Source organism: Molothrus ater, chromosome 9 (assembly GCF_012460135.2).
Source record: "Molothrus ater isolate BHLD 08-10-18 breed brown headed cowbird chromosome 9, BPBGC_Mater_1.1, whole genome shotgun sequence".
NCBI lineage: Eukaryota > Metazoa > Chordata > Aves > Passeriformes > Icteridae > Molothrus > Molothrus ater.
Window position 1 is genome coordinate 4872097 of NC_050486.2, and position 18935 is coordinate 4891031.

Genomic DNA, 18935 nt, shown 5'->3' on the forward strand with positions numbered 1-18935 from the left:
TTTGTTTTAGCCTCACCATAAAATGGGGTGTGTAACAGAACAACAGCCGTTTCCAATTGCTGTTCAATTGCAACAGACAGAAATACTTCATATTATTTCTAGCATAAAGCTCATAATTTAAAATATTGCGAGAACCTCTAAACCACACCAATGGCAAACACTTCTGTAACTGTATATTTAATCTCTAAAAATAATTTTCCTAACATATCAAGAAAAAAACATATTTACTTCAAATACTAATAGAATGTAAATATCCATAGGATGGGGTCACTGATTTAAAGGAATAAACATGTTAATGAATAGCTAAAATATGGAAATCATCGAGTGAGAATGAACTGGGTATAATTATACTAAGATTCTGTATTGTTATATATATAAAAATACAGAATCTTAGTATATATATAGGGGGATAGGGAGTGATATTTGAAGTAGTTGGCTTGAGGTGACACATGAAGGAGTTGGTAAAAGCATTAAAGAGAAATCAGAGGTGCAAGGCACCAGAGGATGCCAGTGGGGCCTCAAGGCTGATGATCCAGGATTGCCTCAGCTGAGGGCCCTGCAGATGTGCAGTAGTGAACAGGCTGCCAGCACAGATGGTGCTCTGCCAGCTGATTTCAATCCCCCAGCTTACAAACCGGTGCTCTGCAGGTGAAATTCTGCAGAGGCTGCTGCAATTCTGCCAGGCTGAGATGCAGGTGTTCACTGAGGGCCTTGTGCACAGAAGCCACAACCAACACATATTTCATTCCAGTTTAAGGCTCTGGGCAGGATGGGAACTCTCCCATTTTTTCCAGGCTCCATCCACAGGCAGTTCCAGAGATTCAGGTTTGTTTTTCAGCCTGTGACTCTGCACACAGGTGCCCAACCCAGCACAGGTTACACACCAGAAATGTTTGTAGGGAAAGGGTTTAAAGGAAAGGAGGCAGCTTTGCCTGTTTCTGAATTCTGTGTTAAACACATGCTGGGAAGTGTGATATTCAAGAAACATCAGGTTCTGCTGCTCTATGTGAATGAAAACCTTGCTTAAAACATTAAAAAAGGAAGAAGTAAGAGCTCTGGAAGTGTGGGTGCTGGGAAGAATTACAGAACTGACCAGGCACAGAGCCACCAGTGACCCAAGGGCTAAACAGGCAATAGGATGGGGAATTCAGAGCACCAGCAGCATCAAAAGCCTTTAATTCTTTATTGTGTAAGTCAGACTTTATTCAGCTAATAGCTCTGATCCTCACAGAAATTCAGGTTTGGTTCATTTTGGTTAAGGTCTAGGCCTATGAAAAATGGAATTAACTGATGATTCAATAAAGTCTGGAAGTCTAAAGATTTGTAATGGGATCCAATAGTTAGAGGGGAAAACCAGATGAATTCAGGTTATAAATGAGGTGCAAATTTTTAGGAATGAGGAAAAGTACCTGCAGGATTACTTTCCCAAGAGATGTAGTCTACTACCATCATTATATTTTCTACATCAGGCCTGGATTTTTTTTTAAGAAGAGGTTTCAAATACAAAAACTTCCAAGGCGTGACCAAAAAATCTCCTTAATTTTATCAGCTGAAATCCATTATTCCATGTTTTTCAGCAACTCCTTTCACACAGTGTAACTGTAAACCATCATTCAGATTTTTACATTTCCTACCATTCTTATTTATTTCCATATCTCACTGAACACTATAACTTATTATAACTTATTTTCATCCATGTCTGACCAGGAATTGTGATTTTTCCTTCATGTATGCCATTGGATTACTGTCCAAAATTCTTCAGAAGGGCCTGACTGAAGTGAATTTAAAACCTAAAAATGGCCCAAAAGGTAGCAACTAAGGCAGAAACTAAGATATCTGAGGATGAACACACATTACTTGTGCTTTGACTTCCATCTCATGGACTATCTGGTCTGTAAGTGCAGGTAAATTCTGTTTCTGGCCTTCCTGTCTATGAAATGCCTGCTCACTCACACGGCTCTGATGCAGTTCAGAGCTGCTCAGACTCACACAGCTGAGACCCACTGAACTCAGAAGAAATTAATGCCAAAATAGTCTCATAGTAAACAAAACCATACAGAACATTACTTGAAATTATCTAAATTCTGTACCAAGATACCAAAGATCTTGATGGGCAGTCCTTTATAAATCTCTGTATTTTAAAATATTAAATCTCTGTATTTCAGTGGTAAAAAGGACTGACTTTGTAGAGCTAAATAGACTAAGGTGGGAAGAAAAAAGAAAAGGTTATATTTGAAGTCTGTGGTATTTTCAGGGTCCTCAGGATAAAGGAGGAATTGAGAATCTGACTCCATATTCTTAGAAGGCATATTATATTATATTATATTATATTATATTATATTATATTATATTATATTATATTATATTATATTATATTATATTATATTATATTATATTATATTATATTATATTATATTATATTATATTATATTATATTATATTATATTATATTATCATGCTATACTAAAACTATACTAAAGAATAGAGAAAGGATACAGACAGAAGGCTTAACAAGATACTAATAAAAAACTGGTGACTTATTCCAGAGTCCTGACACAGCTGGCTGTGGTTGGTCATTAAATTTAAACAATTCACATGTCGGATAAACAATCTCCAGCCACATTCCAAAGCAGCAAAACACAGGAGAAGCAAACAAGATAATTTTTCTCTGAGACTTCTCAGCTTCCCAGGAGAAGAAATCCTGGCAAAGGGATTTTTCAGAAGACATGGCAGTGACATTAGTAGTCTACTCCTGTCAAAGGATAAGACATTCAGCACCAGAACAGCTCTGAAAATCCACAGGAATGACATCATGCCCACAGTAAGAATTTACCCCTCTTAGCAGAAATTACTTTGTGTTTTCTGTTCTTCAGGGCTAATTACAGCTGTGTAATCTGGATTTAGCAAAGGCGACACCTTGATTATTATACACAGAGAGAACACATGAAACCAACTGGTTTCCACAGCAGGTTCCAGCAGGGATCCATGCTGCTTGGTTCTTGAACAGCTTGGGAAGAGGATGAAGGACGGGATGACTGTGTGCAGATCTCCTAAATTATTCAGGGATTTAAAGACAGGGGTTACAATAAAGGACTGCAGAAGGGCCATAAAAGACTGAGTGTGACTGGGCAGTAGAACAGCCAAGGAAAGTCAAAGCAGGTAAATCTAAATTGATGCATATGGAGAACAGCATCAATTTTCCACATAAATGATAGACTGAGAGCTGACAATTGCTACTCAGAAATGGATCTTGGGGCTCACTGAGGAGAGTCCTATGAAAATATCAGATCAGTGCACAGTGCAGGTCAACAAAATGCATCAAATGCTGGGAGCTAACATGGAAAGAGCAGAGATCTAACCAGAGAACACCATTATTCTTCAAAAACTTCATGTGGAATTCTTCTCTGGTATCATTCACCATGCTGATCCTCCCTTTTCAAAAAAGGAATAACAGAGATGGAGAAATATTTAGAGAGAATCAGAAGGCTCCAAAAGGAGGAGATACAAACAGACTGTGATTATTAAGCCTGGAAAACAGAAACTGATGAGGGATATGTAGGCTTCTAAAGTCCTGAGTGTAGGGGAGAAAGTGAAGAGATACCAAGTGTCCAAAATGCCTGCTGACACAGGAACCTCACATGAATGTCACAGGGTCCAAAGCAAACAAAATCCTCATTAAACTGAGAAAATCTCTGGGGTACTCACTTACATGTGTTCAAAAAGCCAACAAAAAAAAGTCATGAAATAACAATCCATGCAGAATTATTAAACATGAGACACCACTTCTTTCTCAGAGTTTTCAGGACATAAATTGCCAGAGGCAAAAGAAAATCCTTAGAAGTCTTTGCCACATATCTGCTGCTGGGAACAAGACACTGGGGCAGACAAGCCAGTACAAGGCTGGTGTGGAATGATGATTTGTTTGTTTTCATTCACTTCAATTACACACTTGGAGAAAATATTTTCCCAAAGAATGATAAGATTTGCTATGTACATAACATAGACACACTATATTTAAATTATACTTAAAATAATTATAACAAAATAATTAAAATATTTATTTTTATATATAAATATTTAATAATTATTTTAAATAATTATAATAAAAATAATGTTTTCAGTCAGAGCTGTATATAATCCTGAAAACACCATCTTATCTTTCCAACATCTAGAATTACCAACACATGATATAATAGGAGTCATTATTACCTAAATCAGGGTTCAGTGTTGCTAAAGAAATTCAGGTCAACAAATTTCATGTTATTTTCTCTGCTATCAATCCTCCTTTTGAAAAGGGAGTATGTCTCCACCTCAAAATTCCAAACTTAGGGTGAACATTCATCTAATCAGAATAGAACTGATTTTAGATGTGAGGAGAAGATCAAATGGGCAGAGAGAGTAACTAATCAGCACAGGATGGATTTTCAACACACAAATAAATGTGGACTTCTAAAAATAGAAAATTTGTTATATTAAGGCTGGAAAATCAGTGGTCAGGAAGTTGAATGATTCTGGACATTTTCAGGCACAGATTTCTCTTTCTGAAGAGATCATCTCCAACAAGTCACCCAGGACAGGTTTTTGGGGTAGAGGGAGTAGGTCTGTGGGAAGAATTATTTAGCCCAGCAAAGCTTAAAATTTAAGGAAATCTTCAATTTAGAAACTAGAAATACAAAACCAGTAATGTGAGAGCCTCTTAAAGCCTGAATTTCTTGTGCTCTGCTCAATGCAGAAGGCCTTAAATGAGAAGAGATTGTTCTGATCTCTAGCTCCAAAGAGTCAGGATCCTCTACGCTTCCTCAGGTGTCAGCTCTTACCCTGAGATCAGTTACATGAAGAAAATATAAAAAAGGGGGTATCAAAATAAAGGACACCTATTCTGCCTTAGATTCTAATGTGGACATTTCTGATTTTTTTCTTGAGATGAGTCTTTTGAAAATATAATGCAGTTATACAGTGGACTAAACCAACTCACCTAGAATCAAATCCAGTTCTGGCTGGGAAGGAGTCCAGATTGTCACTTTGTCAACTCCTGGCCTAAAGCAATGCTGACTTAAAAATCAGTTCAGGCTGCTCAAGCCATTGCAAATGCAAAGAAAGAACAGAGCAAGAATCAAACAACCACATTAACTCTTCAACACAAGGCCTAAGTCATGTTACCTACAGTCTTAGTGCACTTTTCATCTGGTACCTCTCCAAAAATTACAGTAATTGCCATAATTTCATTCCTGACTCAAAGGCAATTGACATTTCTGAATTATCTGCATTGGCAATATGCAAGTTTTACCTAAAACAAGCACCTGGTGCAGTCTTCACTGGCTTCAGAGGTTTAGCCAACAAGATTATACAGAATTTCTGTAAGATATGGAAGAAGCTGGTCACTCAACTTTTTCTTATATTGCTTGCTTTCATATAAAGGATAAACCCGATTTTCTTACTTGCTGTGATGACTTGAACCCCTTGTGTTTTTCCTTTTTCATTTCCTTAAAAGACAACACTACTTTTGAAGCCTTAATGCCCCAGGCTAGATTGTGGCAAGTGATAATTTCAGGAGCAGATGACAAAGGGAGGCACAATCCCAAGGGATGTCCTGCTGGTCATTTCAGCTTCCCCTGGCAGCCACACATCCCTGAGGGAATGGGTAGAACTTTCCCATGATCAGCAGGAGCTAAGGTGCTCAAAGACAGATGACTGCTCTGACTACCTCCACTTCTCACAAGCAGAAAGCTTTGAACCGTGCTTTTAACACAGAACAAAATTTCAGATCTGATTTGAAGGTTCTGTTGCAAGTAGAAATTCAGGAGAGAACTGATCTGGGTAAAATCTGAGAGGGGTTAGGTCAGATGTCTGCCCAAGGAAGACAAAGTGAAAAAAAGAAAACCTACAATTGATGATGTGCTCCTTAAGAATTGAAATGTAAATGTATACAGAAGTACAGCCCAATTTTATACAGAATTTTTGCTATTACACAAATTCCCTTCTAAGGTGGGGACACAGTATTTGAGGAACTCTCTGATTAGTCAGGAATAATATTTCACACAAACATAAGAGCACAAGACAGTCCTCAGTTATCAGAGCAAAAATCTTTAGAAATAAGAAAATACAACATGATGTGACCTCTGTTAAAGATCCAGTCACCTCTGGAGGTGATGCAGAAGATGCACAGGAGCTCAACAACCCTGAGAGCACTGGGTTATTTAATAAACAATGAGAATGGGATCTATCAACATTTCAAGGTGACACAAGCAAGTGGGAGTGGTGCTGGAAGGGAACTGTTTAAGTTGAAGGACAATGCTGATGTAAGAGTAGCTGAGGGTAAAACCATCAGTAATAAATCTCATCAGGACTAAGAGAAATGGCCTTCCAGCACAGTTCTGAAAGCTGCTGGTGCAGGTTCTGAAATAGATGCTGTGTCACATAATGGCACAACAAAGCAGAGAAGCAGTTCTTGAGCACAGGAGGTCCTTTTCAGTCCAGATACAGAATGCAAGAAAGGTAATAAATAACCCTCCTTATCCAAGGTAATTTTGACACACTTTCTTTTAGAATCTATCTCTGCCATCCCTGCCATTGTAGCTGGGATAGTGCTCCCTGATGTCTGGGACAGTGACTGACACAAAGGGCTTTGAGACTGAAAGGTGCCAGCAGAAATGACCAAGAAACACAACTCCTGTTTGTGTAACCCTCAGATATCTCCTATCACATGCAGAGAGGAGGAGTGAGTGTCAGAACTCACAAGCCCCATTAGAAATGCTGCTCACCTTGACCTGAATTCTAGGAATGATTTAGGAAAGTTTAGGATTTAGGGTTTAAGATGTTATAGGGACCAGAGTAAATCTCTGTAAGATAACAAAGCACTGGCTAGAAAACACAAGCAGTAACAAAAACATTTCTCAGTCTTTTCTACCCATTTTCTTTTCAGTATTATAAACCTTCCTGATCAGAACTGTGGCTTTCCCCTAGCATTAAGCAACACATTTTTGACAATCACACAGATTAAACTCAATAAGCCAAATGTTAAGTGTTGTGAATCACAAACTCTGTGAGGAGATGAACTGTAAAAATGAAAGGTTTGGACATGCACCTATTTTTAAAGCCTCTGGTTCATTCTTACATTTCCAGTGACCATATGCTCTTCCCTGCCTTTTCAGGAATCAGCAGCCACAACAGTAGTGAATCTAGAGCCTGAATTCTGCACAATCATGTATTTTAATCCCTGCCTCAGTTTGCTAATTCCAAAACAAACTTAGCCTTTAGCTAGTTTTGCCAAGTTCTAAGATCATAAAGATCAAAAGATGTAAGAATGAGTCAGTGAAATCCCTCTGGTGACCAGTGATAGAACCCAAGGGAACAGCTGCAGCTGGGTCAGGGGAGGTTTCATGTCACTATGATACTCTCTGAAAAATCTTCTTTGCCCAGGATTTTTCTCCTGAGAAGCCTCAGAAAAGAATTGTAAACAATAATTATCTGATTGCTTTGGAATGTGCTTTGGAGGTTGCTTATCAACAGGTGCATCTTTGATTGGTTTAATGTGAATTGTTTTTACTTAATGACCAATCCCAGTCCAGCGGTGTTGGGACTCCGGTCAGTCACAAGTTTTTATTATTCATTCTTTTTTACCCTTCTGTCTGTATCCTTTCTCTATAGTTTAGTATAGTTTTAGTGTAGCATTTTCTTTTACTATAATATCATAATATAATAAATCAGCCTTCTGAGAACATGGGAGTCAAATTCTCATCTCTCACCTCGTCTTGGGGACCTCACAACATCACAGTTTAGGTTGGATATTAGGGAAAGGCTCTTCCCCAGAGGGTGCTGGCACTGCCCAGGCTCCCCAGGGCATGGGCACAGCCCCAAGGCTGCCAGAGCACCAGGAGGGTTTGGACAAAGCTCCCAGGGATGCACAGGCTGGGATTGTTGGGGTGTCTGGGCAGGGACAGGAACTGGACTTTGATGGTTTTTGGGGGTCCCCTCCAGCTCAGGACATTCTATGATTTTATGAAATACTAAAATAAGAAAGGAAGCTTACAATTTATTTATTTTTCTTAGCATATGTGAGGATTTTAATGCTTTTAATTTCCAGCAAAGAAACAAACTAGCTGATGACACATGGGATTAGGAAGTGTGCTGGCACTGGAAGAGGATATTTTCCTCTGTCATTCTCATTAATCACCTTAATTGGGATTTAAAAAATGAAAATATCAATGCTGTTTGTTGTTTTAAACCACAGATTTTTATGCTGTCTTTTTCCACACTGGGGTTCTCCTCACATGCCAGTGCTTCACTGCATTTTCCAATGCTCAGAAAATGAGAGGTGAGGAGTCAGGATTTCCAGCAGCTCAGGATCCTGAAGGGTAATTCAGATGCAGTCCCTGCATGATGCAAATCAATGACTCCCAGTGTGAGACAGTGCCACCAGCTGGGGACCCTGAGCAGGCTGTGCAGCACATTTGGATGCTACAGAACAGAAATCCATGTTTGCCTTTGATAAGAAATCAGATTAATGCCCAAACTTGGCTTTCACAGCTAAGGAGCTTTAATTCTCTAGCTGTTCATTGCTGCAAGCATACTCAGAGTGTGGGAGAAGGGAAGGGGAAGGATTCCTGCGTGTCTCAAATGTTTATTTTCTAAGGATGACTGCACCGAGATGTCTCAGGCAATTGGTCACAGAAGTAGCACTGTCATTTCCAAACTAACAGCACTCCCTGTGACACACAGCCCTGGGTGCAGGAGAGTTCCAGATAGAAGCTTCTTTCCACTGCTGTTTAGTGAGGGATTTGCATTCACACACTTCACTAGAGGCAAGGAAAATGGCATTTACACAATAACAGCTCCAGTATTCCACTGATGAAGGATTCCCTTATCCAAATTTAAAATAATCCAAGAGGTTGTGGATGAGAGAATAATTGCTCTGTTTTAACAAAGAACAAATCCTTAGGAGTTGTTTTTATTCATTCCAGAATCAGAGCAGACAAGAGCTTGAAACACTTTTTAAAGCAGGTTTTCTGCAGCACATTCAGGTTCTATAACTTGAAATGAGCACCACACTAAACCACTTTGCTCCTAATGATTAGGAGAGATTATGAACACATTTGAATAGGACAAAAATGACTTCATTCTCAACTATTTTCTTCCCTAACAGAAGAGCAATTCTTGCTGAAAGCAAATTAGAATGTTAATTCAATTTTATGTAAGCAGCAGCTCCATCTCCATGCCCCTGTGGAACTGTGCTCTTAGGTGAGTGTTTCTGCTTTAGAATCTTACCTTTCTCACCTCAATTTTCTTTGTTTGGCTGCACTACAGAAATACTTTCTCACATAAAACCTTCTTTACTATTCATTTAGTGTCTATTACTGCTAGAACAGGCAGCTACAGCACACACATGCAAGAAGAAGTACTACCACTGCCACAAGCAGAATTAAACCCAACTCTTTAACTTAGAAATACTTATAAATAAGAGTGACAAATTAAATTATTGAATTTTCTACTGTATTTGTGGGGTGCCCTGATGAAGGAAGGAATGATGAATTTGACTTTATGTTCTTAGAAGGTTAATGTATTATTTTATGATATTGTAATAAAGACTGTTATACTAAACTATATTGAAGAATATAGGAATAATATTTACACAATGCTAAAAGATAATATTGAAAACTTTCCAAAGTCTTGACACAGCTTGGCACTGATTGGCCAAAGAGTGAAAACAACTCCCAGCAGAATCCAATGGAACAATCACCTGTGGGTAAACAATCTCCAAACACATTCCACATGTGAGCAAAACACAGGAGAAGCAAATGAGATAAGAATTGTTTTCCTTTCCTCCGAGGCTTCTGAGCTTCCCAGGAGCAAAATCCTGGGCAAAGGGATTTTTCAGAGAATGTGAATGCCACAATTTTCCTCTGGAATATCCAAATAGAAACATTCAACTGGAGAAGCAGCATGTCATGGGGTATATGTAAAATGAAGACAGAACACTTGTGGTTAAACTGGGTTAATTTAAATTGGGCTAATTGCTCAGCAGGAAAAGATTCCTTATTTGCTGTATGACACCCATGAATTATTTCATTATTTCCAAAGTTATATTTTCTAAACACTTGTTCTGCTGCTAACCTTGGTTCAACCCTTCCCTCTCACAGCAGCAGGTGGTCCCAAAGCCATCCTTCATAATTAAATTGAACTCAGTTCTCCTTCCCTGAAAACCCTGTCAGCCACCTGCAGCTCTGTGCAAATTCTCGTCCTTTTCTTCTTTAGCTTTAAGATCCCTGAGTTGGCACCTCTGCCTCTTCCCAGAACCTGTTCCTACCATGACAGCAGCAAACCTGCTGGCTGTGGGCTGGGTTCTTCCTTTCCCTTCCTCACTAGTGTTCAGAAAATTAACCCACAAACGCCAGAGGTTTATGTCCAAAAAGGAGACAGAGGAGTCCTTTGACTTTATTTGAATAAAGGGAGAGGCCATGGGACATTCCTCTGGGATCTCTCAAATTTTTGGAGGACACAGCCTCCTTTTTATCCCATTTTCCCAGTCACATTTCCCTTCTCTCTTTCCCCATTGGCTCAGGTACTTGAAAAGTTCAGATTTCCTGGAATGCCTGATACCAAAGATTTCCCTCTCATGTATAACCCTCCCTTTTAATTTTAATTCTTATGGAATTTAGGGGTTTTTCTTCTCTATTGTTTCTTTCATCTTTCAATGTCTAATTTATCAGCAAACCTAAAGTTTATTTGTAAAAGCAAATATCTTTTTCTATTCATCAATCAATGGAATCATTCCCATTGTTTCTTTTATCTCCCAGTGCTGGTTTTATCTACCAGCAGACCCACAGCTTGTTTGTAAAGACAAATCCACTAGTCCTCTCAGCAGCATGCCATAACCTACCAGATTACCCATTACTCATACTGGCCTGGAAAAATGGCATATTAAAAAGCTCCCACAGCTGCAAATAAAACATGAAACAGGAAGAAAAGAGCATGCATTTCCCTTCCTCCTTTTTACAAATTTCAATTTGTGTAGGAGCACTTCCCTGGAAAGATATATGAAACCAACTTCCTGTTTATAGGAGTCTTCATTAAATACATGCATCGAGGTAGAGAGTTCCCATTTTCTACATAATTTGTGTAAAACACAGGAAAGCACAGGTTATTTTGGACATTTCCTCACCATAAGGATATGCACTATCTCCTGCCCACACTGCAGTACTTCCCTGAATTCACCTGCCCTCAAGTGGGACTCAGTGATCCTTTGGTCCCCCCCACCTCAGGAGATGCCATGATTCTGTGCAAATACGCATGAAATTATTTGAAAATTTCAAATTGCCTCTGCTCTATATTAAAGAATAGAGAAAGGATACAAACAGAAGGCTACAAAGAATGCTAATGAATCTCCTGACTCTCTCCAGAGTCCAACACAGCCTGACCATGATTGGTCATTAAATTAAAACAATTCATATGAAACCAATCAACCAACCACCTGTTGGATAAACAATCTCCAAACCACATTCCAAAGCAGCAAAACACAGGAGAAGCAAATGAGATAATATTGTTTTCCTTTTCTCTGAGGCCTCTCAGCTTCCCAGGAGAAGAATCCTGGGCAAAGAGGATTTTTCAGAAAATATGATGGCGACACAGAAGTTCCCCATATTAGAGATTTCTTTTCTCTCTCAGTATCACAATTACATTTGATACCAGTCGATCATGTTTTATACAAAAGAACCCAGACACAAAACAGATATGCTGTGAAATGAATCTGAATTGTTTTCTTCACAGTAATTACACGAGACATTTAAATCTTTAGACTGTATCCCTTGTTCCACAAGCTTTATGATATTATTAAGTTTAATAAAAGCATATCTATCATAAGTACAATTTTGAAGACATCTCTATGCAAATGGATATTTCTCCTTCATTCCGTTCTCCAGAGGTCCCACTATTATTGTTCCTTTAGACATGATATTAAGATAATCAGTGTTTTAGTTTAATAAAACAAAATAAATGTTTAAAAAAATTACTTACCTTTAAAAGAGCCAAAGCCACATGGAAGATGATATTCATACCCTGAAAATAAGAAGAAAGAGACTTCAATCAGTGCCAGCATACAAACCCCTTTTCATACTTATCATTTTGTGGCATCAAAACTCGATATAAGTCCCTAGGGAACACCTCCCTTTTCCTGCTACCCTTGGAAGTTCCTCATTGAAGCCCCAAGGCAGTTTCCAAACTCCCACTCTGGGGGAAGATCTCAGCTTTTTGGGGCTTTGGGAAACTTCAGTGAGTGACTCAGGTGCTGGGGATGTGGCAGGCTGTCCCTCCCTCTGTTTCAGTGCCTGGCAGTGCTGCCTTCCATGAACAGAATAACAAATATTGGCATCAGCAGGGCTGCAGCAAAATGCATTATAATAATAATAATAAATATTGCAGGTGATAGATTTTTGTTAAGTAACCAAGCTTAGCTATGATTTATCAGGTACAATCTTGCATACTCAAACTGTAAAAAAACCCCAAAATATAACAAAGACAACCCCACAAGTACAAAAGACACCTCTTTTTTTACTGTGTTTAGTCAAAAGTCAAAACTATTTCAAGGCAAACAAGCTGCTGTCTACATCCAGTAGTTGCTTGCTGGTTTGCAAAAGCTGGAAATACAAATGTTGAGAAATGCATTCAGTGAGAAATACAGGGAGAATAGGCAGTTATTTGAAGATTAAAGAAAGTCTGCAGCCTACATATGTTGATAATTTAAGATTATAAACAACTCTGTCTTCATCCAAATATGAAAAATACCATATGCAGTTCTTGTTTGCTGTACCATGTACTTCGTTGTCAGACTATTTTCCTGAATTATATTTTCCAAATCTTCTTGCCTTGTTTAATGGCATGATAAATCTTTTCTAACAATGGCTCCCAGAGCTGGTATCTAGAAACATCTCAACAGATTTGCACACAAATAATACTGCAATTATATTTTATTGTTGTGGGATAACAACAAAACTTGTGACAAGGAAATGTTCTCCAAGCAATTTCTGCTTCTGCAATTGAATGTGTTTCCAATCCTCTTTCTGAAAGCCTGAGACCATGTTTCTATAAAAATTAGCTTTTATAAAAACATGCTGGGACTTTACAGGAGCTTTCTTGGGAATAAATTGTATTTTTAACATAGATAGTACAGTGCCTTGCAGGGATTGTACCATTAATGAGTCCTAGAAATGCTGCAACATCAGACATAATGAATATTGCAACACTCAATTACTTTGCAATTCACTGCATTACCATTGATAAGAAACTGGTTTTTCCCACTAGAGGTCACAATTGCAGCAGGACTGAATCTTGCTTCAGCACTAGGAAACCCTTCTTCCAAATGGGATAACAATTATTTCAAGTTGTTTGGCTTTATGTACTTCTTTTTAATTGAGAAATGTAGAAAAATAGAAGTCCAGTTGCGACTTTCAGTCATGACACTGATAATACCAGAGCTCCAGCAGCAGTAAAGTAAGTTCATGGTACTTTCAGGTTTATTTCAAATATTAATGTGAAGAGTTAATTCCACACAGTTATGCCATTCAAAACTTTTACCTTCTAGCAGAGAGGATTGACAAACACACTATCTGTAGATGGGAGGAATATCAGCAAGCTATCACAAACACTGCATTTTATTCTTAGCAAACTGATCAGATTTTGTTATGGTATGAGTAAGATTACTGCATCTAATAGCTGGACTGATGCCTCAGGTTTGAGCTTTTATTTTTTTCAGATTCTGGGCTGCTTTAGTGTGTGGGTCTGAGCTTCATATCAGGGGATGGTGAGCTCTCTTCACAGAGCAGGGAGACAAAACAATTCCTGCTCCAGCTGGGGACCAAGGACAAATGATCCAAATCTCAGGCCCAGAGCACAAACAGTGGGGACTGAAGAGAGAAAAACAAACAGGATGGGACTTCATAACCTAAAGCTGTAAGTGGACAATGAACTGCAAGATGCAAATGGAGCAGAACTTATAAAAGTGAGAGACCCTGTGAGCGCTCGAGCATTTTGGGACCATTTTGGTTCATCTTGGCTGCAGCCCTGGCTGGGCTCTTGTGCTGCCCAAGGTGGATCCATTGAGGCCTTTCAATAAATCTCTACTTTATTCTTTAACTCTGTTCAGCCTCTTTTCTAGCTCAGCCTTCTCAAGGCATCAGGACTACTGAGGAATCAGTGCTCTGTGTATTTTCTGGCACAACCATAAATAAATGTACACCAGTACACATTTATTTTCTAAACTTTTTTTTCTGATCTGCCTGAAACTAATGCTGTTCCTGAATTCAAATGAATAAACTCTCTCTGTACTCCTCTTATACCATCACTCCTCACATGGACAGCAACTGCAGCAGAAATAGGTTTCTACCTGCCTTGAGAATCCCCATCTCTTTTTCAAGCTCCACCAGGCAAGGGGCAGCTCACAGACCCGCTCCTGTTACTTGAGGTAACTTGATCAAGGCTCAAGCCCTCTAAAATCAGAACATCAAAGGACTTAAAATATCCCCATCCAACTATCCTGAGCAGCATTCTGCTACTCTCAGCACCAGAAAAACACCTGCAGCCTCCTCTTCCCTCCAAGGCAGAGGGAAGTCCTGAATCAATGCAGCATTTGCAGCTGAGGCAGCAATTGCTGCAGTTTCCTGCTGCCCACTGGGGACTTGCAGGGCCAGTTCAGCCAACAGCTGGGTGGACTGGAGCTGGATGTTCCAGATTTCAAACCAGTAAAAAAACTCACCCCACATTTGAACAGCACACTGGATAACCACTGATCTGCCTGCTGCAGATATTTGTCCTAATTCATGCAAGACTCTTCTTCCACAGCCAAGTTTAATGAAGATGATTAAGAAAAAGAAGGCTCAGCTCATTTTGTCACAATCTCTTATTTAAAACCCTACTTAATTTACCACACAGTGATTTATAAAGCTTCAGCTTAAGCTTCTTCAGCTATTTTAGAAGAAATACCAAAAATACCAAAGGGCACCAGACATATAAATCATTGGTAGCAATATCCCCCCAGCAGTTTGATAATGGAAACATGGAAGTCCATACAAATCATCCATGAGGGGGAAAGAGAAGGGAGCCCATATGAAGTGAGCTTTTGATAATTACTTTTTAAAACCAAAGGTCATATGCTTAACTAGGCATTTTGAAATAAATGCTGTATGTCTTGGGAATGGTTAATATCTCATATCTGGGGTGGGGGTTCTTTTTGTTGTTTTTTTTTTGTTTGTTTTTGGTGTTTTTGTTTTGTTTTGATATTTGGTGTTTTGTTTTTTGTTTTGATGTCTTTTGGGTTTTTTTTTTTTTGCTTTGTTTTGGTTTTTTGGTGTTTTTGTTTTGTTTTGTGTCCAGAATGGTCACTGCCCCTTTCAAACCACAGGGACTATAATATCATGCAGATCTCATCTTGAGATTTAAAAGATTTGCATGTGTGAAAGTTGTTCATAATTACCTTAACGCTATTTTTAACAAAGAACAGCCAAGAGTAAAATTATACACTTATAAACAAGAACTTGTAACAGCACAGGAATGGTGAAGGGCTTGTCATCATGTCCTGTCACAGAATTAGGTGTTATTTAAGGACCTTCTGAAGTTTGTGTAGAGGCCTTGAGAACTTTAAGAGAGATCATGAAACTCAGGAGTTTTGGAGAAGGAACAAACTCAAGTCAGAAAAATGAAAGAGGGAAGGGAAGGAAGGGAAGGGAAGGGAAGGGAAGGGAAGGGAAGGGAAGGGAAGGGAAGGGAAGGGAAGGGAAGGGAAGGGAAGGGAAGGGAAGGGAAGGGAAGGGAAGGGAAGGGAAGGGAAGGGAAGGGAAGGGAAGGGAAGGGAAGGGAAGGGAAGGGAAGGGAAGGGAAGGGAAGGGAAGGGAAGGGAAGGGAAGGGAAGGGAAGGGAAGGGAAGGGAAGGGAAGGGAAGGGAAGGGAAGGGAAGGGAAGGGAAGGGCATTCACCATCCAGGAAGTCCCCATTTAATTGATAAAGATTGTGCTTCACAGAAACATCTGCTTCTTTGAACTTTATGTCAAAATCCCTGTAATTTCCAGCCACCACTGGAGGAAATGTTCTCATGGGCAACCAGTGAAACTCACTCATGAGACTGTAAAAATGAAATTACTCATGTGCACTAAAATTCAGACTAGCTGAAAGTAAATGGAAATCTTAAGATGTTAACTCTAGTCTAGTGAGAGATTTTCCCAGTTCTTAACTCCCTCCAAAGCCAAGATTCCTCCTGCAGATAGAAGCCTCTTTGAGGAGTCCTCCCTTTGAGTCCCTCTGCACTCTGAAACAAGATGACTTTTGAAAAGGCCTGAAAATTAGGCTGGGAACAAAGAACAAACTGAGACTGGTAAAGATGCTATTCTGTAGGACCCAGTTTGCATTCAGTGAGACCTCTGTGACAGAAAGGCTGTCTGTGGCTTCCTGCTGAAGGGAGGAGGGACAGATTTATTCATCTGACCCAGCAAATCTGCCCAGAGGCCAGAAAAAAAGGAAGTCAAGGGGCAGCAAACCAATATTTGCTATGAGTAAAATTCAACAGCCAAGCACAGAGCTGAGTGAGGGTAAACAATTTAGTTGTGTACATCTGAACAACATTTGCACTGGGGGTGACTTTAGAATTTCTCTCCTGTTTTAAAGCTTATGTTTAGTGATAGAAGCCTCAAGAGAAGACAGGCTCTATTCAATATTAGCATCTCTCCAACCCAGACCCCCTGACAGACCTTCCTCTGGTTACACAGTGATACCCTTGGCACCGCCTTCACCAAAAAAAGGAAGTGAATATCTTTTTTTAGAAAAAGGAAATGTAATTCATCAATGCCCTTATCTGTGTTTTTCCCCTTGATATGCATGACATGTAAAAGGAAACAGTGAAGGTACTGATAAAATAAAGTTCAGCACCAGGTAAAAAGACAGATTCAAGAGTCAAATAATCACCTCCTTAAGGACTGAGAAGTCTCAGTGACATGACATGAACCTCTTCCAGCTTTCTAATAACTGAATTTTCCTTTCTTTAAAGAGAGACTAGCTATTCAACTGAAGTTAACTTGACATTGCTTCATAATTCCATAGTGTTTCATAATTATGTGTTCAGTTGCACAGTCTTTCAAGGGAGCTGCAGAGGGTAATTGGGGTTACAGACTCTAAAGGAGAATTAAAATTCTATTTATGTTTTGGATAGGTTCCAACAAAACAATTACTTGGCAACTCTAATATGTTGAGAACACACAGTAAGCTTTAGGAATGTCACAAACAAGTTTGTTTGGTTGACAAGATGAACATATGGTCTGAAGCTCAAAGTTCCCTTTGTAAGCAGGGCAGCCTTGGAACATGCTCTGCAGGGGCATGCACGTTAATTAACATCTTTTAGGCTGTTTGTGTAGCTTGTACATTTATTCTAGCTCAATGACAAGATGACTCAAGGAAAAAAAGGTTAAAACTCCTGTTCAAATAAGGCACAACACCAATTAGCAGGTTTTGTGTAAACAACAGATACAGCTTTCTTAGTACAGGAAAAGATCAAACAAAAAGCAAATTACAAAGAGATCTCACTGCTGATATGTGACTACAGTGGAGTTCTCAGATTGGGCTTCCCCCAGTGACTCCATTTACATACACAGCCTGAAATTCTGCCACACAGGGAAGGAGAAAACCCAGAAATCTCCCCCTGATCTATGATTCCAGGAAAAATACACACAGCCAGTAAAAACCAGTTGATTGAACTATTAGAGAAGCAGGTACCAGGGAGATGGCAGAAACAGCACCAGGGGATTCTGTGTTGATTAGTGTCACTTTTCTGTATTTTGCAGCATAAACCAGCACACAATAAATACCAGGCAATCATGAACCTGTATTAGTATGATTTCACATGAAGTTTTGTTTGTTTGGATGCTTTTCTAGAAATAAATGGGATTTAGCAGTGACTATTTGCACATTTTGTGTGGTTTTCATGTCATTTGCTGCTGAGGTGTTGCTATGGCTGAATGAAGGTAGAGGCTACTGTACGATTAACATTTTTTCCTCTCCACCTTCTGTGGCTGTTTGCAAAGAATAAAAATTTACAGCCACAGAATTTGAAGTCTTTTCCACATATCAAACTGCTCCCTTGTATGAGGTATTTCTGCAGTGATACATTACTAATTCACCAGCAACTGCTTATGGGCTAGCAGCATTTGTCAACCAAGCCACACAGTAACTCTGCTTTTCTGGTTTGTAAAGCTTTAAATTGCAGGGGTTTTAGACATTTCTGTCCCTTTTCTAAAACTGGTTAATACAGGGACAAACAAGTGGGCCTCAATCCCCACTGGGCACCAAGGGTGCTATCACACACAAGGAGAGAAAAAGAGGTCTCATCTCTTTATTTAACACAGGTCCTCCAGCTCTGGGATGGAAACAGGGAATGGCTGTTAGATGTGCTCAAGGAGGAGGAATCTTCCAGATCCCAGTTTTCATGAGAGCAGACAAGGTGAGGGGTTTAGAACATATCTTGACAGAGAGCTGTGCCTTGTTCCCCCCCTACCTGTGCTCACACACCGCAAAGAACAATCCATGCCCGCACTAAATGAACATCTACCCCCCTACACTCCCTCTGATCTTCTTCCCAGGGTTATTCCTCATCCTCTCCCTTTCCCTGCCACGACACAGCCCTGGCTCTTGTCTCTCTGAACCCTGACACTGGTCTTCCCTTTCCAACGATCAATCAAATGCAAAGTTCATTTTACATATTCAGAAAATCCGTAACAGCCTCAGATTCCAAGCACAAAGCAACAGAAAGTGTTTCAGCACAGGCAGACTGCACTGCCCTCTTCTTTAAAAACACTTCCCAAATTAGCTCAGCTTCCTGGATTTGCTCATGGAATATCACTCTCTCATTTATGATACTTTCCTTCAGTTATTTCTAAAGTGTTTTTGAAGCTTGCCAAGACTGTTTA

At 39.4% G+C, this 18935-nt stretch overlaps 1 protein-coding gene across 1 annotated transcript in view; it reads right to left on the minus strand.

The window, feature by feature from the left end:
• The window catches only part of RABGAP1L (RAB GTPase activating protein 1 like), a 232916-nt gene that overhangs the window by 66571 nt on the left and 147410 nt on the right, over window positions 1–18935 (minus strand). The window contains 1 exon segment of the mRNA XM_036387748.1: window positions 12010–12051. Within this exon segment, the coding sequence (XP_036243641.1) occupies window positions 12010–12051 (42 nt within the window).